At 33.2% G+C, this 19,060-nt stretch overlaps 3 protein-coding genes across 3 annotated transcripts; 1 reads left to right on the top strand and 2 right to left on the bottom strand.

Annotated features, from left to right (window-relative positions):
* Nucleotides 1–6,725: 6,725 nt before the first annotated feature.
* On the bottom strand, nt 6,726–7,960 carry LOC146942889 (uncharacterized; the record flags this gene model as incomplete). The annotated part of the gene is made up of 1 exon (XM_085756970.1): nt 6,726–7,960. A coding segment is annotated over one exon (912 nt), but the record flags the coding sequence as incomplete, so codon positions are not given.
* Nucleotides 7,961–9,487: 1,527 nt separating this feature from the next.
* LOC146942888 (uncharacterized) lies at nt 9,488–11,155 on the top strand. Its single transcript, XM_085750067.1, has 4 exons — nt 9,488–9,625; nt 10,174–10,386; nt 10,613–10,717; nt 10,808–11,155. Exons 1-4 carry the CDS (start codon nt 9,488–9,490, stop codon nt 11,153–11,155), a joined length of 804 nt encoding a protein of 267 aa, XP_085606193.1.
* A 6,618-nt stretch (nt 11,156–17,773) lies between these two features.
* On the bottom strand, nt 17,774–18,634 carry LOC146942887 (RNA binding protein). Its single transcript, XM_085756982.1, has one exon. The coding sequence runs from the start codon at nt 18,553–18,555 to the stop codon at nt 17,992–17,994; it is 564 nt and encodes a 187-aa protein (XP_085613108.1). The 5' UTR covers nt 18,556–18,634; the 3' UTR covers nt 17,774–17,991.
* Nucleotides 18,635–19,060: the final 426 nt, after the last annotated feature.

Raw genomic sequence — 19,060 nt, 5'->3', positions numbered from 1 at the left:
ACACTGAAAATCGAAACATGATTTAAGGTAAAGTTTTAAAACTTCCTTAGATTCAACTTTTAACTCTATACCTTACCCACGGCTGAAGAAGCTTTTAATCTTGAATGGGAATTCTTTGAAAGAATTTAAATTTATACCTCACCTACAATGTCAAGGTGTCTTTTCCTATGACCATAAGTTCATGGTTGATGGATTGAACTATGACAAAGTTCAACTAGGTCGTCTACAATTATTAAACATGGTTTGGCTCAGGATGAGCAATTTTACATGAGATATATTAGGAAAGATTCCAGGCATGATTTCATGAGTGAAACTATCAATTCTACCCTTCTTTGGAAAAGTTGCAGGGTTTTGAGGCTTACAAAAACAAGTGATTGGGTGGTGACAATACAAGTCAAAGTTCATTTGAAATCAAAGATTTTGTAAATTGGATATTGAAAATTGGAGATGGTAAAATGGAGGAATAGGATAATGGAAAATGTCAATTGGATATGCTTATCAAACATACCCTATAGATTACTTTACTAGTAATTTATATGACATTTTTTATGCTATTTCAAGTAACTTATAACTTATCTTTTTTTTTCGATTTTACCCTTGATATCTTTTCAAAAATAATTTAATATTAAATAAAAATATACTTTTATATGTCATTTCATATCCATCAGCTAATTCAACCATAAATTTTGTCAAACATTACGAATCAATTAACTTATAAGTTGTCCACTATTATATTTTCAAACATAGGCTAAATATATGAAACTGGCCTTAACAATTCCTCGTTAATATGTGAATATGTGATACCTATTGTCACATGTATATTACTACTACTACTTTTGTTTTTTTGGTATAACTAATAATTGAGTGTTACTTTGTATAATTGTTGTACAAATAATTGGATGTCAAAAATTGACAGAAATTTTTAACAACTAACAAATGTGTTAACAGAAAAATATATATTGAAGAATATACCATAGACCATACTTTCTTTCCATCTTTTTTTTCATTAGAAAAGTGAGCCACTTTCTTTAGATATGCTAAAATCATCAAAGAAAACTCTCTAATGAAGCTACCATCGACCCACTTCACTTCTAGCACCTTACCAAAAAAGTTAAAGATTGTTTAATCCAAAAAAACAACATTAGAAAAAGACAACATAAATCTTATGAGCAAATGGATACTTAAAAAACATAAAACATTTATTGTCGGCAGTTGTATACATTTTAGAAAAACTTTGTGGGGACAAACATTATTTGTTTCATAAATTTGTTGCAGTTTGGATATTAATTATAAATTTCTTAATAATTCATACTATAGGTTAGGAATTAGGATGTGGCCTTATTATAGCTCTTTAAGCTGCCTAGTACTAAATCAAAATCTAAATCAATTCTTAGTAATGGTGTTCTCATATATTGGGGGGGAAAGAAAGAAAATTTTGAGAAACAATAGAAATAGTAGTAGCAAGTTGGTGAAGTGTCAAGAAGACTCAAGTATCCCTTGTATATTTATATATGAAGCAGATCATTTTGAAGAACAGTGATGCATTAGTGGAGCAGTTGCGCATGGATTGGTACATAGAAGAGTTGCAGTGGTATTTCTACCCACTAAAATTGGCTGCATGCAGGGCCACGTAGAAAATACAAAGCAAGAAAATAAACCCGGAGCAATAGATGGGTGCTCTATGGATTTCTATATTTGCTATTTATCGTAAAAAATAACATTCGATATTTATCTTCTAAATTTTTTATAAACATAAAAAATGTTGTTTGAAAGTTATCTCCCAAACAATTTACGCATTTGGAGAGTGTAAAAAGTGCAACCCCCAAGTAGCAAAGGTTGATAAGAAGACAAAACCACTAGGCTGTGGACAGGAGTGGTGGTTATTTAATAGAGTATAGAGACAAACAAAATAATATACTCTGGCTTGAAAGTGAACTAAAATGGGAGGAGGGAAATAGATGTTTTTGGATTAAGGTTCCTTTTTGAATTAGTTTAAGTTCACTTTTTCCACAAATAATATATTATATGATGTAAAAGTTCCTTTTTTTAAATAAATATATAATTCATAATTGTGATTAATAATAGAAAGCAATTGGATGAGATGAGAGCCACGTGACAAAGGGGTAGCACTTTGGTGCCATTAATGGCACCGTGCCATTAATAGCACCAAGATAGATGTATTGTGTGGCCCAGATGCAATGACAATGTGTTTGTGTGGCCCAGATTTAATGGCACGGTGTCATTAATGGCATCAAAGTGCTACCCGTGACAAAGGTTCTACTTCATCTGAAATTTTAAAATAAATAAAAAATTATAAACATAACTTGTAATACAAGAAAGCCCGTCTGCTATATTCTTTAAATAAATTCTTTGAAAACAAAAGTATTAGTTCATTTGAGACTGTTATGTTATTATTTTGCTGGTCGTTATAAATTCATTCTAACATCTGATGAATAAAAACCATCTTATCTTAATCCAACACTAAGATGTGCCGATTAAAGTAAATTTTGGTATTAATCCAAATCCAAAGTATTAGGGTCATGTGTTAATTAAAGTATGGTATGGTTGGAAGGGGGTGCCAATCAAAATACAAGGTTAATGATTATGGTAAGTGCAGTTTTAGAAACATACAAGGTTGGTTCCATGGGGACATAAAATATAAGAGAAGATATGTTGGGTTGTGAATAAACAAGACCATATAATATTATTTCTCTTCTTTTGTTTTATGCTTGGCTATATATGCCTCCGCATAATAACTAGCTACTTTCTTATAAGTTTTTTGAAGAAGCTAAAATGAAATTTATTTAAAACACAAAGAATCTTAGCAAGCACAAGGAATGCTAAGCTAGAAGACTTAAATAGCAACATACAAAGGAAAAGTGTCCGTATATATGCGGAACACTCAAACAAGCACCCATGTATCAAATATAAACTTTTAGAAGCAAACCAAAAACACCCTCCAAACCGTTAAAAAACCTCTCCAAATTAACCAGCAAACCTACCAAAAACCCATGTAACCGCACCTTAAACAAACCACACCAGCTAACATCTGTGTATTTGAAAACCTCATCAACAACGAAACTCGTAGAAGAAAACCCACAAAAAGCATAACCACCAGCCACCACATGCACCACCACCAAAACTACCATTAACCACCAAAAAACCATCAGCATCAGATACCACGAAAACCAATAGACCCCACTGACCCTCTCATCAGCCACCACCACACACCCCTATCCGCCACACAACCAACACGAAAACAACAACGAAAACAGCTAAGACGTTTTCGATGCTCTCTATCACCACTTCATCACCACCACCACATAAATCCACCACCACACCGCAGATCCACCACCACAAGTCAGACTCTTCTCTCCACCGATCCACCAAAACAGCATCGTCGACACCACTGCAAAACCACCACGTCATCACTACCTTCACCTTCTATCATCGCCAAAACCATGCCCTACTCCACCACAACACACCAACAGAAAATAAAACACGCAACAGGTCAAAACGAAAAAAAGTCGCCGCCATTTCGAAGAGGAACAAAAACAACCAAAACACACAAGACCATCGGAGAACAACAAACTTAATGCCGGCGCCGACAAATCCGACGTTTAGAGGTGGTGCGGAGGACCGGTGTCACTCGTCGCACCACCACCCTGAACGGCTACATCTTGCAAATTGAGGGTTTGGATTGGGGTGAAAGAAGGTGTAAGCGGTGGCTGTTTGTTAGAGAGATGCGAGAGCTAGGTTTTTTATTTGATGTTCCTTGCTCTTTACTGTGTGTTACTTTCTTATAAGTTATAAAATTCGTTGAGTGTAAAACCCAACATCCTATCATTTTGATCAAAACTCGAGGGTACCTGCAAATTTTCCTTTAAAAAATCCTATAAAGAATCTAAATTAACCTAACGATGCAATTTATTTTTTTTTTAGAGGGATGCAATATTATTTTGTTCATAGTTTTTTTTAGAGGGATGCATAATTATTTTGTTGTTCGAATTCCAACCACCATCGCATAAACTATACCTGTTTGTGATCGTGTTTTTTTTATCCAAGTAATCCGTTTGTCTCCAGGTAAAATGATTGTATTATATTATTTTGAATTATATTATTTTTCTTCTGTTTTTTTTTTATATAAAAAAACAAACGGGTTCCTGGAAGCATAGGGCAAGTATCAAAACTGGAAGGAAAACGATAAATTCCCATCACAAGATTTAGCCCCACTATTTAAGCACAAAAAAGAAAAGAAAAAATGTAAAAAAAGTAATTCTTAAATGCATTTTTGGTCTTTCTATTTAAAAAGAAAATGAAGTTTTGGTCTTCCTATTTTAAAAATCAGTTTTTTAGTCTCCTATTTAACTATTTTTTTTCTTCTAAATTTTCGTCATTCATCTCTTTTGGATCATTTTTTATAGTGTGATTTATTCATTTATGATAGGGCAAAGGCTTATAAGGCATATTTTTGCTGACATGAAAATTCAGTGTGATGGAACAAATATATATACCACATTATAAAAAATGACACAAAATAAGAAGGAACCAAAATCCAAAAAAATGTTTTGGTCAAAAAAAAAATCCAAAAAAATGTTTTTTTTGGAAGAAAAAAATGTTAAAAGTAGGGTTAAATCCAAAAATCGATATTTAAAATTGAGGACCAAAACTTCATTTTTTTTAAAAAAAAAACACGTCAAAATAAGAATAACAATAAGACATTTTAATTCCGTGTACATGCTTTTATTTGAAACTACATCCTCCTGTCGCTATTATAAACAAAAATCTACATTTTACATTCATTCAATTAATGATGTATATGGTCATTATTTTAGACCACATACATCATTCAATAAATGAATCTAAAATGTTGATTTTTGTTTATAATAGTGACAGAAGAGTGTACATGACAGCCTTTAGTCACAAAGCCAAGTATTTTTTACTTAGAAATCCCCACTTTAAAAGCTAAAAAATAATGTCTTTTCCACCTATCAAACCCTCATCGGTGTTACGGGAATGTGTGTGTGGGAGACGTGCCAATTTTTTTTATTTTGACCTACCATCGTTAACAATTTATTTAGGAAAAAAACTTAGGTTCATCTTTGTAGGTGCTATTTAACTAAATTATTCAGGATTTTTTCACATCTATAATTTTCTCAACGTTTATTATAACAAAAAAGAATATTATATATATATATATATATATTAAAAATATATTTTTAGTTAAGAACCTTATGAAAAACACACAAGTTATGTCCATTTATTTATTTCTTATAATTTAGTTTGTTTACCGAGTGAGAAAATACCAAGTAATTGTTTACCGAGTGAGAAAATACCTAGTAAAACAATTAGCAAAATTGATTTTATTCTCTCATAACTCAGAATTGTTTTCCATTTATTTATTTCTTGTAATTTACTAATTTAGTTTGTTAACCGAGTGAGAAAATACCGAGTAAAAAATTTGCAAAATTGATTGTATTCTCTCAAAATTGTTTTTGTTAAGAAGTTAAACTACCACATCTAGATTGACACCCGATAAAATCATATATGGATCTTTGAGGCACACTTCAAGTCCCAAACAGAGTAACAGACATCACCAGTCACCACTCACTAGGCCACCAAACCAAGTGGGTTAAAAACTCAAAAAATTACATCCCTATGTTATGATTTTATGTGATTTTTTTTTTTTAAAGGAATGTGATATATGTTAATTGATTTTAGAAAAGGAAAATGTTATTTATCTAGAAAAATAGCATCAAGAATTTTTCAAGACACATGTGGCAAATTTTAATTGCATAATTTATTTGTCCACTTCCTATTTTTCAGTCACACCTCATTGAATTGTGGCAAATAGTGCATTGTGATTGGTTGCTTTTTATTCTTGAAGAATTCTTGATGTTTTTTTTCTAGAGATATAGCATTGCTCTTTAGAAAAAGGCAATAAACATACCAAAGCAAATTCGTCACTTGTTTCCACCAATAAACCGAAATCTTTCCTATTTTAATAGGAATTGGAATTTGGAATTCTTTTTTTTGATTCAAATAGGAATTGGGATTCTAATGTTGTGAATAAATGGAAAAGGTAATTAATTATTTAGGATCCTGATATTAATTGGGCAATCGAAAATCACTCAGAATATATTATTAAAAAAATCACTCAGAATATCCCAATAATTCTGCTGCGCATCAATCATAAAAAAAAAAAAAAGGAGTTTCTTCTCCATAATATAGCTAATTGCTTTTTTTAAGGAAACATTGCTATTTTTTACGATGAAATATTGCTTCTTTTTTTTTTTAAAGAAAAATATTGCTATCGTTAATGAGTATATTTTCCTTTAGCTATTGTTTACGGATGGAAATGGGCTACGCCGGATTTTAAAAGGCTTAAGTCTTATAAATTATAGGTCTGAGTCTGACCTATTATCCGTCATAGGCTCATTTTAAAGTTTGATCTGATTTAGTCTGAAATCATATTTAAAAGCTTATTTTACACTAAGGTCTAGCAATACCTATAAATTTATTACTAAATAGACCAAAACTTATGTTAACCTAAAGCATGCGAATAGATCGGCTACTAAATAACGAAATCGTAAGAAGGTGAAATCACACCAATAACTAGACCGGCTACTAAATGACCAAATCACAATATACCTGCTATTAAATAACAAAATCATATGAAGCCTTGGATTTATGAAAAAACATAACAAAAAAAAAAAAAAAACACATTATCAAACCAAAGTAACAGGAGTGGAATATATATTCATTGAATGGAATCAAATATTAGAATTACGTATTCAAAGAGTAAAATAACAATATACCTGCTATTAAATAACAAAATCATATGAAGCCTTGGATTTATGAAAAAACATAACAAAAAAAAAAAAAAAAAAACACATTATCAAACCAAAGTAACAGGAGTGGAATATATATTCATTGAATGGAATCAAATATTAGAATTACGTATTCAAAGAGTAAAATAAAATAGACTAAGAATCCTCATCAAATCACCTAATCTCTAAAATTTATTTATTTTATTAAAATTAATTTCCTAATATGGAGTCAGGGCCAAGTACTCTGTTTTCTGAGACCGTGCTTGTTCCTCCCATTGCATCATCTTCTTATGTTTAGCAATGAAATCATCTACCGTGCGCTTGAACTCCTCTTTACTCAATTCTTCAACATAACACAAACTCCTCTGCGGTTCCTTCTTCTTCAAACATGTGTTGAATCTCCTCAACTCTTTCGGGTTATTCGCCACCAGACTCCGTTCATAACACTCCGATTGAACTCTCCTGTAACACTTTTCCTCCGAAAAGTTATTATCTCCAGTAGTTGTCACGGTCGTGCAACACGTTGTTGTTGTGGTCTCAGTAACCGCGGTCTCAGTAACTGCCATGACAGGTTCAGGTTCCTCCGCGACAGTTTCCTCAAAAATCAGAGACGAATCTCCAACTTCCGAATTGCAAAAATTTTGTTGTGCCTCCAACCAAGACTCTACGCGATCGGTAACAGGATCTTGTTGTTTCTCCAACGAAGACACTGCAGGATCTTGTTGTTGTTTCTCAGGCAAAGACTCTACCGGATCCTCTGCGGTTATTTTAAAACATTGGTAATCGGTGTCGGCAGTAACTAACTCCGATGAAGAGGTTATTTTAAGACATTGGTTGTAGACAATGGTGGAAACGTCGTCGTTTTGGTTGGAGAGTTTATATATGGAGAGAATGATAACATGGAGAAGTAGAAAAACATAGAAAGAGTCGCTGAAGAGGGATTTGGAAAGAGCGTAGAGATGAGAAAAGGATTTGAGAGCGATGGTGAAAAAAGAGAAGTGCCAAAAAAGCAAGAGAGTGGCAAAAAGGTTGAACAAGTGGAAAATGTATTCAAGGTTACGACGGTTATTGTAAAACCTTTTCATGGTGTTTGTTGGTGGCTTTCTGTGGCAAACGAAAATGGTTTGACAAGTTTGTATTTATAGGCAGAATATGCAGTAGGTCTGGTCCGCGCGAAATATTCGCAAATACTTTTAGAAAGAATATAAAAACACAATATTAAATTACTCGTATATGCCTTCAAAAATAAATTATTCATATATTTGCTTTCTTTTTTGGTTTGCTCATTTTTTGGTTTGCTCATATATTTTCTTTCTATTAACGACCAAATGTTTAATCACCAATTTACGATAATTACATTTATAAAGAGAAAGTTTTTATACATATATTCTTTTATTCAATTTTTTTTTTTATGATGATTACATTTACACTCATATATTTTCTTTCTATTAACGACCAAATGTTTAATCACAATTTATGATAATTACATTTATAATTACATTTATAAAGAGAGTTTTTATTCATATATTCGATTTTATTTTATGATGATTACATTTAGAAGTAGGAAGTATTATTCGTCCTCGTGAGCTTAGCTCAGTTGCTATGGGCAATGCATAATATATACAAGGTCCGGGGGTTCGAACCCTGGCCACTACCAAAAAAAAAGGAAATATTATTCATTATTTTCATTAAAAAAAATAGAACGATTACAGATATTTTCATTAAAAAAAATAGAACGATTACAGTTATAAAGAAAGAGAAAATTATTTGTTTTTTTTTTATGCGAACCTTCCGATATCAAGAAAAGGGGGATTTGGTATCCAGAGTTCGACCATGGAGTACATATAGTATAGTAAAAAATTGTTTTACCTGAAAATTGAACTTGGGTGAAGTTCATTAACCACTAAAGCTCAATCATTTTATTAAACTTGAGTCTATGAACGATTTGTCATTTAGTATAATTCATTCAACATCATTTCTTATATTGACTTGGGCATTGGAGTGCTAACGTGCTCGCATGCACATTCCGCTTGCTTTGCCGTAAAGACTACACCGCTACCGTTCCGGAACACTGCACACGACCGTTGCCTATATCCGATCACTACCAAGCAGATCAAATATCAAATGATTTACATCAATTTTTGATTTTAGATATTAGCAATGCGTGTGATAGAATTGATTGGCTTTACCTCAAGGAAGTGATGCTTAAAACGGGTTTTGACAGTAAATGGTTGCAATGGATTATGATGTGTGTTGAAACTGTTGATTACTCTGTCATCGTTAACAATGAGTTGGTAGGTTCGATTATACCGGGTAGAGGTTTGAGAGAAGGTGACCCGTTGTCGCCTTATTTATTTATTTTGTGTGCTGAAGGCTTATCCGCCCTTATAAGGAGAGCAGAACGAAGTGGAGACCTCCATGGCGTGTCTATTTGTACTAATGCACCTACTATTTCTCACCTCTTGTTTGTAGATGATTGCTTTTTGTTTTTCAGGGTTGATGATAGTGAGGCGCAAGTGATGAAGAATATTCTTCATACTTATGAACTAGCTTCGGGGTAGGCCATTAGCCTTCCAAAGTCTGAGGTTTTCTTCAGCAGGGTTGTTCCATCGCCTTTGAAGGAAACTATTACAAATATTTTAGGTGTCAGAGCGGTGATGGGCACAGGAAAATATCTCGGCCTTCCGTCTATGGTGGGCAGAAGCAAAGAGGCGACATTTGGTTTTATAAAGGACCGTATTTGGCACAAAATTAATAGTTGGAGCAGCAAATGTTTGTCAAAGGCTGGTCGAGAGGTAATGATTAAATCGGTATTACAATCTATCCCATCTTATATCATGAGCATCTTTTTACTTCCAAATAAGCTTGTTGATGCAATAGAAAAAATGATTAATGCTTTTTGGTGGGGCCACGGCGGTAATATGCGTCGTGGATTACATTGGATGTCATGGGAAAGGTTGTCTGTTCATAATTTTTTTGGAGGTATGGGCTTTAAGGATTTGACCTCTTTTAATGTGGCTATGTTAGGGAAGTAGGGATGGAGGTTCCAAACTGATTCTAGCAGTCTTGTTTGTCGATTATTTAAAGCTAAATATTTTCCTAATTCTGATTTTATTGGGTCCAAAATTGGGCATAACCCAAGCTATGTTTGGCGAAGCATTTTTAGCGCAAAAATAGTGGTAAAGCAGGGTGCACGATGACGGATTGGTACAGGGGTCAATATACCTTTCTTAGGAGACCCTTGGCTGATGGCTTGTCTTTATCCACTACTAATCCTATTTTTAAGCCTTTGATGTAGGTGAAATTATGTGATTTTATTGATCAAGATTTATAAATGTGGAAGGCGTCTCTCATCCTTAACACGCCATTGCAGCCACTTGTATTGAAGGACAAAATGATTTGGAAAGGGGAAAGGAGTGGTAAGTATTCTGTGAAGAATGCTGATAGACTTTGTGTTACTGAAATTGCAGACAACTCTCATATGCATGTTAATGGTCGATGGAACCTCATTTGGAAGCTAAAAGTGCCTCCTAAAATCAAGAATTTTCTTTGGCGTGTTTGTCGTGGTTGTTTTCCAACACGTGCTCGCTTAAATAGTAGAGGAGTCTCTTTGCCCACTTGATTGTGTTCATTGTAATCATAATTATGAAGATAGCATCCATATCCTTATTGAGTGTCCTAAAGTTGTACAAGTTTGGCGGAATGCGAATTTATGAGGCATAATTGACAGGGTGATCCATCAAGATTATAATATTAGTGCTCTCATTTTCACTCTTTTACAGAATTTATCTTCAGGGCAATGTGAGCTGACGGCAACAATTATGTGGAGCCTTTGGAAATGTAGAAACATGAAACTTTGGCAGCAACAAATTGAGACCGACTCGCAGGTGTTTCAACGTGCAACTCATGTACTTGAAGAATGACGAACAACCCAAAGAATTAGATTCGACAGCAACACTCAAACCATAACTCCACAGGTTCAGCCTTCGAGACAAGAGGAAGATGTTTGGAAGAAACCGACACCTGGCAGGTACAAATGCAATATTGATGCATCCTTTTCCACTTCTCTTAAGAGGGTTGGTTTGGGCATGTGTCTTAGGGATGATGATGGTGCTTTTGTTCTTGCAAAAACAGAATGGTTTGCCCCTCTTTGTAATATAGATGTGGGGGAGGCTGTTGGACTGCACACAGATTTGGATTGGCTCTGTAATCAACAGTTTGATAATGTAGATTTTGTTCTTGATTGTAAAAGGGTTGTTGATTGTGTCAATTCTAGTTTAGATGATAGTAGCGAGTTTGGATGTATTATCACTGCTTGTAAATAGTTGTTAGTCGATAGATTTCAGAACTCTCATGTTGAGTTCAGCAGGAGGCAAGCAAATAGGGTAGCTCACGAGTTAGCTCGGGCAGCCCTGTCTAATCCTAGCCTCCAAGTTATTGATGATGTACCTACATGTATTTGGCATATTTTAGCTAATGAAATGCAATGATTTCCTTCCTTAAAAAAAGTTGTTTTTTTAATTGTGGTTTATTTGTTCATGTCAAAGGAAGATGATAATTTACAAATAAATTGTTAACATGGAAGACGCATAAATTATGTAAATTGAATGATTGTTGTTAAATGCAATTAATGTCTTCCCAAAAAAAATGCAATTAATGTCTTGTTATTAATAGTTTTTTTATTTACTTGTTAGTAATAAAAGTTAACTTCATCCTCGTGAGCATAACTCAGTTGACAAGGACAATACATAAAATATACAAGGTCCGAGGTTCAAACTCAGACCACTACAAAAAATAAGAGTTATCTTCATCTCCATTTATTATTTTCTCTATTTGTTCAAATAGAGAGGATCTTTTCCAACAAAAAAAAATAGAGAGATCTCAACCCCTACTCCCTCTGACCCAAATTGTATGTCGCTTTAAGGGAAAAAATTGTCCCAAATTATATGTCACTTTACAATACCAATGCAACATTAATATTACTTTTCCTATTATAACCTTAACTATTTATTACTCTCTCTTATTTCAATTCTTTCATTTATCTTTCTCATATTATTTATTAAGGACAATTTTGTAAAACAACTCATAATATCTTTTTTTCACACAATATTAATTGCATTTCTTAATATATGTGAAATACCCAAAACGTCATATAATTTGGGACGGAGGGAGTATTATAGTAATTACCATGAGTTATCACATCTAATTTTTATTTTTTTTTAGAATTTCTAATTGATATATCATGTGTATCAATCATTTCGTTGATTCTTATATGTATGTATAGGAGATATTCTTACCCTTTCTTGCCTTTTTTTTTTTTGTTCTCCACAAGGGTAAGCATACATACCTTTTGTTTTAAGAAACCTCGTTTATGATGAACAAGTTAAATTGATGAAAAAGCAAAAAGAGAAGAAACTCAACTAAATGCAATTCAGCAGTGGAGAAAAGGAGTAATCAATTATTGGAGTCATGAAAAGGAGAACTCCAAAAAGCTAAAAGTAAAAGCTCATATTCAGTCACTAGGAATGTGAAATTATCCAAATTATCATGTCAGGTTAGCAATGAATTCACAAAAAGAAGCAGAACGAGGAAGTCGGAAAGAACAAAATGAGAAAGTTGATGGATTGGTCATTGGAGGACCTCACATAGAGTTGCGTCTTACAACTAACCACTCACGGAATAACGGAAACATATCCATGAAACCCATGAAAATTTGGCTCGTGAAATTAATGTAGAGAAGAGAAATGCATTGCATGTGTACATATACACTACATGTGTACATATACACTACGTGACACATGGACTTCTTTTTGGCTAGGGCTTTTTTAAAACAAACAAACTAAAAAAGCACAATTGATTTGCAGTTGGGTAAATTTTTTGGTGCCAGTTCTAGGAGAAGAGGACATACTGACATAGGAGTAGTAATTCGGAGTTGGGTGAATTTACTCATTTAACATGTCTATGTAATAAAGCATCCATGAATTAGTATAAGTTTTTTCTTGTGAAATAAAAAAAAATGATAACAAATACTTCTACGATAAGAAATAAACATTGTAAAAATATTTTAAATTTTTTTAAAGGAATAGTATTTTGAAACTTTTGTAATCTAAAAAGTGTCGAAAATACTATTTTCAATACAAATACTTTTGTTCTGTTTTGTTAACTGGTGCTTGAGGGACATCAGTTAGAAGCCCGTAAAAAAATAAAATAGCAAATCAATGAATTGTTTTAACAATATGATAGTTAAATGTGGAAATACATATTGTACCAAAAAAATATATGAAAATACATAAAATTGAAGGTTTTACTTTTTTAAAAACCACAATTAAATATTCAATAATTAGTGTTTTTTTTGAAGGAATTGTTGATTGGAAAATTTGCATATTTATGCGAAATTTAAAAAATGTAAATGAGGAGGAATCAAATTAAGTGTTACACCGTGTAACACTTAATGTTACATTGTTCAATAAGTTTTATTTGAAACATATTTGTTTGTTTGGATTGAAATTTATATGACATAGGTATCTCTATAAATTTTTAGCTGAATTTAAAATGATTTAGGTGCTTCAAGATAACATCTTAAAAGCTTAAGCTTTGAATATAGAACGTTCATTTTGACATATTTTTATGCACATCAAATGATTTTAAATTTAAATAAAAATTTATAGAAATGATCTATATCATTTAAACTTTTAATTTAACGGTTAGTTTTGTAAAATACACCCTCCGGTCATTATTATAAGCAAAAAACTACATTTTAGATTCATTCATTAAATGATGTATGTGGTCTTTATTATGAACCACATACATCATTTAATGAATGAATTTAAAATGTAGTTTTTTGCTTATAATAGTGACCGGAGGATGTATGTATCTAATAAAACGTTATTGACGGTGTAATATCACACTAGTGTTACACAATACCATGCAATTTGATCCGTTCTCAACTTAAATATTGATTAAAAAAATATGACAATTGACATCAAACTAGGTATTAAAGTGAATAAATTCAGCTAACCAAGGTTACCTCACCATAGGTTGATCAAAAAGTTTCCCAACCATTCCTTGTTTACATTTTAAGTGAATTTTCTTTTCATGGTTGGACCACTAAAATATCAAAAAGAAGTTAAAATATTACACTTTATGAAGAAAAAATGTTATAAAAATGTTAGCAAAAATGTTAAGTGAGCCAACCCGTTTCAAACCCAACTTACTGCACAACAATTTAAGTGAGCTAAGTAGTGTATATGCGTGAACTCTTGAGTCAAAACCCATATTGGCAAATTTTTACTATAGTTTCATGGGGTCTTAAGGAGCATGGGGATTAGTATAGCATGACCCTAAATGCCACCTGACTCAAAATGTTGAAGGTGTTTCACGGGGACAGAAAATACAACAGAATATATATTTGGGTGGTAAATAAGCAAATCATATCATTTCTCTTCTTTAATTTGTTGTATGCTTGACTAATAAAGAATCTAAAATAACCCAACGATGTAATATTAATTTGTTATTCTAATAGCAAACCACCATATCATAAACTGTATCATGTTTGTGTTCCTGTTTGTTTTCTTTTTAAATTGGTCCTATATATAAAAATCGATAAATATAAAGGTATAAAAATTAAAACCACAAAATTAAGTAGTCAATAATAATTTGTGATTTTGTCCTTTTTTTTTTGTGATTATGTCATGTTTTCTTGCAACCCAATTCAATATTTTTTCTAGCGACACAAAATTAAATCATTTTACTCACGATTCAATTTAGTTCTTCACAATTTACTGAGTTGGATAACTTTAATAATAATAATAATAATGTCATTTTTATTGTGATATTTTTTAAAAAAAAATTGTGCTAGTTTTAATTATTAACGGAGAAAAGAGACTCATGAAGTGAACAATTGTCTTGTATTTTCATAAACAATGAAAATGGCAAAAGAGTTATTTTTATTATTTTCTTTCTATCCATCACAGTGGCTGACCTTAAAAAGTCTTATTTCAAGTCTTATTTCCTTCTTAACATTTTTTCCAAGTAAACAGTGCCTAACTGAGCAGGGTCAAAATAACTTGAGAAAATCGGTCAGCGTTCTCAAACTCAATCCATCACTGAGTCAAACTAGGTAGGGTTGACTCATGAATCAAGACCGATGTTGACACATCTCGAGTATAGGTTCATTCATGGGATATCCTTAGCTTGGAGTTGGGGTATTAGTATGGCATGGCTCAACATGAGTTTTGGTTCAATATCAATGTTGTTGAAGAGATGATACCCTCGTTTGAACCATGTAATACTTTTCAGAATTTGGGGGCTCTAACAACTGACCTTAAACAAGTCAGCAAGAACATGTGCTTGAAAAGCTTAACCTTACTACAGTTATGATTCACTCCAACAATCCATGATCTTTTCCTTGGCATCTCTCATTATTGATCTTATCAGCACACTTAGCATGTGTTTGATTCGGCGTCAACAAGCCCCTAGACGCACATTTTTTAGAAGTAGCAAATCCTAGCTTCTTGTTTTCACGGCAAAATGGCCATTAGATGCAAGGCTACGTCAAAAAGAATCTAATCCAAGCACATAATGCAAAATTAGCAGGTTTTTTTTGTTGAAAAAACGTGGGATTTCTTGATCATTTTTTACGGTTGAGGTTAAGCCATTGTCCAATGGGGCTCTTGTCCTTAGTTACATAGTAAAAAATATTTGGTATATGCTTTATAGTTTATAGACCCCACATGGAAGAGACCGGAGGCACTTCTATGGTAAATTGTCATCAACTATTAGCTTGGCAAATTTTGGTGCCAATGTGCTTTGAGTCCTGACCCTCAACTTTATGAACCAGGGCAGTCAGTGATTGCATGAATTCACACAGCCAAGGATCTTTGACCGTCTGATCAAGATTTCCAGATCTCAAACTCGGTAATTTTGGTTTTTAAAAAAAATAATAAAATCTGGTTGAAATGTGGACCGTCCAATCTCAATTGGACAGTCACAAATACCTTAACTGTTATGAATGCGTATACCAACTTAACCGAGCCACAAATCTCCTATAATGTAAACAAAGTCTTTCAGTTCCTCAGCCTGATGCCTGGTTCCTGCATCTGTTTAGACCAAATATCCTCTCTTGGTGATTCAAAAACTGGCTTTGAAGGCCATGTCCATCAAAAAGTTGATGATTGAACTATGCCTAATACTACTGCAGAGATACTTTGGATTCAACCCCTAATTCTCTATTAACTGAGCTACATGCTCCCACAAGGTTACAAGAACACCTATGTTATTGTGTGGTAGTCTTGATAAATATGGAATCGGACTTCTACGTTGTCCGAGTGCATCACATCCCCAATCAAGACCAATTAGTCAAACTTCTAGGTTTTGAGATTTGTGTTTGAATTAACACTTATGCTATAAGTCTTGGGGAGGATGTCATCTTTTAGGTAAAAGATAATTCTGTAACAAATTCATCTCACTATATATCACTGAGCGCACCAATCAGCTTTTTTTCTTCCAGCACCAATGAGGACGGCTTAGTGGTCAATGCTATGTAGCTTAAGAGTGATTAAACTAACCAGATATTACCCACCCATCATCTTATTGGATGCTTATTGCTTACAACAGTTCACAGAGTAATGATCATTCATTTAGTCCGACCATTTCGATTATACCATAACCAAAAACTAAGCTCACAAGTCACCATTCCACTATTCCCCAAACTTCATTCATGGCAGAAAAAGAACACGTCAATAGTTCAATTTAATGACAAAAAAAAACATGTCAATAGTTCAATTTAACCTGTAAAATCTAAGCAGCGAGAAATGCATATATTCTTTCTTTCTGACTAAGGCAGGAAAAACATCAGTAGTGAATACTACAACATATCATACCAGAAATAGAGAATAAAACATCATTTTCTTCCTTAAACAGAAGACTAGTGGCTAACGCCTGAATGAATCTAAGGTTGACTTGGCAAACCAACAAATACAAAGCTGCATTTAAGTACCTCAATTGTTAAAACTTTGTGGCAAAAGAGAGCCCTCTGATAATCATGACAGAAAAGTAATACAGCAATATTTTAAGTTAACAATGTACAAATAACATGTAGTAAGCATCAAGGAGTTTAATGATTTAGTCAGGTTGAGCCACCATTTTGATTATACCATATATGTAAAAACTAAGCTCATCAAGTCACCATTTTGATTATGCCCCCAACTTTAATCATGACAGAAAAAGAAGACAACCATAGTTTGAGTTAACAATGTTCAAATAACATGTAATGAGCATCAAGAAGTTCACTGATTTAGTCTGACACCTCAAACCATTTGGATTATACCATAACCAAAAACTAAGCTCGCCAAGTCAACATTTGATTATGCCCCCAGCTTCAATCATGACAGAAAAAGAACACAAACAACAGTTAAAGTTAACATGTAAAATCTAAGCAGGAAAAACATATGTAGTAAATACTACAATAAATCATACCAGAAATGAGAATAAAGCGTCACTTTTTTGCTTAAACAGAAGACTTGTGGCAAACACATGGATGAATCTGAGGTTAAATAGCAACCAGCAAATACAAAGCTAAACTTTAGCCTTCCAGACAAAAAGGAGGAACTTGATCATCAAACCAATCTCAAAAGGACTAAGGAAGCAAAAGAGTAAGTTTTTTGCTTTTGTCAAAGGCAGGGGCAGAAGCCCAAGCAAAAAGAGTAGGTGCTAAATATATCAAAACACTGTTTGGATAAAAAGCATAATCAAGCGTTTATCATACAGGTACTTATGTATAAGCAATTTCTATAACAAAAGATGAAATAGAGTCAAACAGTTTTCAAATAAGCAAACTACTTTCACTTATCATAAACTATCATGGAGATGATATGGGACTAAGTTGAAAACAGCATATCAACATTTCCATATAGTGTCACAAGTGCTTACACAAACTCAAACAATTCAATCCAAACAAAATGTTATTGACTGGGTGAAAATGTAACCATATCAATATAATAATACTTGAAACAAAATTTCATAACATTCCAAAATAACTGAGAATAAATTTTACAGTGATCCATGTTAAAGATAAAAGACCCGGTTACATAAAGAGAAAGATAAACCAATACAAGGATAACCCACAACTCAAATTTCATAAAAACCCAAAATTTAAAACGATTCAAAGCTCATCCTCAATCCTCAAATACTCTCCAATATCACCCTGATGAAGCACAACAATACCATTAGGATCCAACTTCCTACAATCCTGTGTAGACTTAGCAGCCACCCCAAAACCCAAAGGCACATCCGACATAGAAAAAACAACAACCCCATCACCAGCAACAATATTCTCCGTAATGCGACCCAACGCACTCTTCAACACATGATTCCCATACAAAAAAGACATCTCAGATTGTGGTTTAAGCCATACCTTATGCTTGGCATTCGCAGCAAGTAAATTCAACGCCTGAACGGTGAGATGAAAATTTCCACCGTGTGTGTATTTTCCGATACACGTTCCGAGGGAAACGAGGTTAGGTCTAGCGATGTTGGTGGCACGCTTAACGAGGGATTCACTGCAGTAGTAGATTTTGTTCTTGTTGAGACGGAAACAGTAGCGACCAGGATTTGAATCGGGACCTTCGTGTGAGGGATTTTCAACGAGGTTTTTGAGATTGTTTCCTACGAATTTGAAGAGCTTTTCGAATACCACGCTCGTTTCTGTCTCGTCCAAAGGTCTCATTTTTTCGTTTTACTTTGCTCCTTCTTCTTCAGCTACTACTGTCTCTTTTTTAGGGTTTATGCAATTGCAATTGGGGTTTTTCGATTATTACGTGTTTTTTTTTAACGGGTCATTGATTTTGGGCTTTTTGGGTTGGAAATTTGGACTGGGTTGCATTTTTCAAAGCCCGTGACATCAATCTCTAGGAAGGATTTCTTTTTAGCCCCCTCCATATCTATTTAGTAAAGAAAAAGAAAGAATGTAGTGACGAAAACAGTTTACATAAAAATGTTTCAAAACATAAAATTAAAATATGAAGATAAAAAAAAATATCCTTTACCCTAACCAATTTATATACTTATCATATTTTTGTATCAATATGAGTCTACAAATCAAGTCCTCAGCATAATCACCATTACTGTAATTACTTATTTTTTTCAATTCTACCATCTAATTTATACCAGTTTCATCACTTCTTTTTTTTTAGACTCTTTTTTTTTAGACTCTTAGAACTTGGTTTGTGAGA

Source organism: Medicago sativa, chromosome 3 (genome assembly GCF_051527215.1).
Source record: "Medicago sativa cultivar Bolivia chromosome 3, Bolivia_mono, whole genome shotgun sequence".
NCBI lineage: Eukaryota > Viridiplantae > Streptophyta > Magnoliopsida > Fabales > Fabaceae > Medicago > Medicago sativa.
The sequence above is the reverse complement of the archived record's forward strand: the minus strand, read 5'-3'. Positions and strand labels throughout refer to the sequence as shown.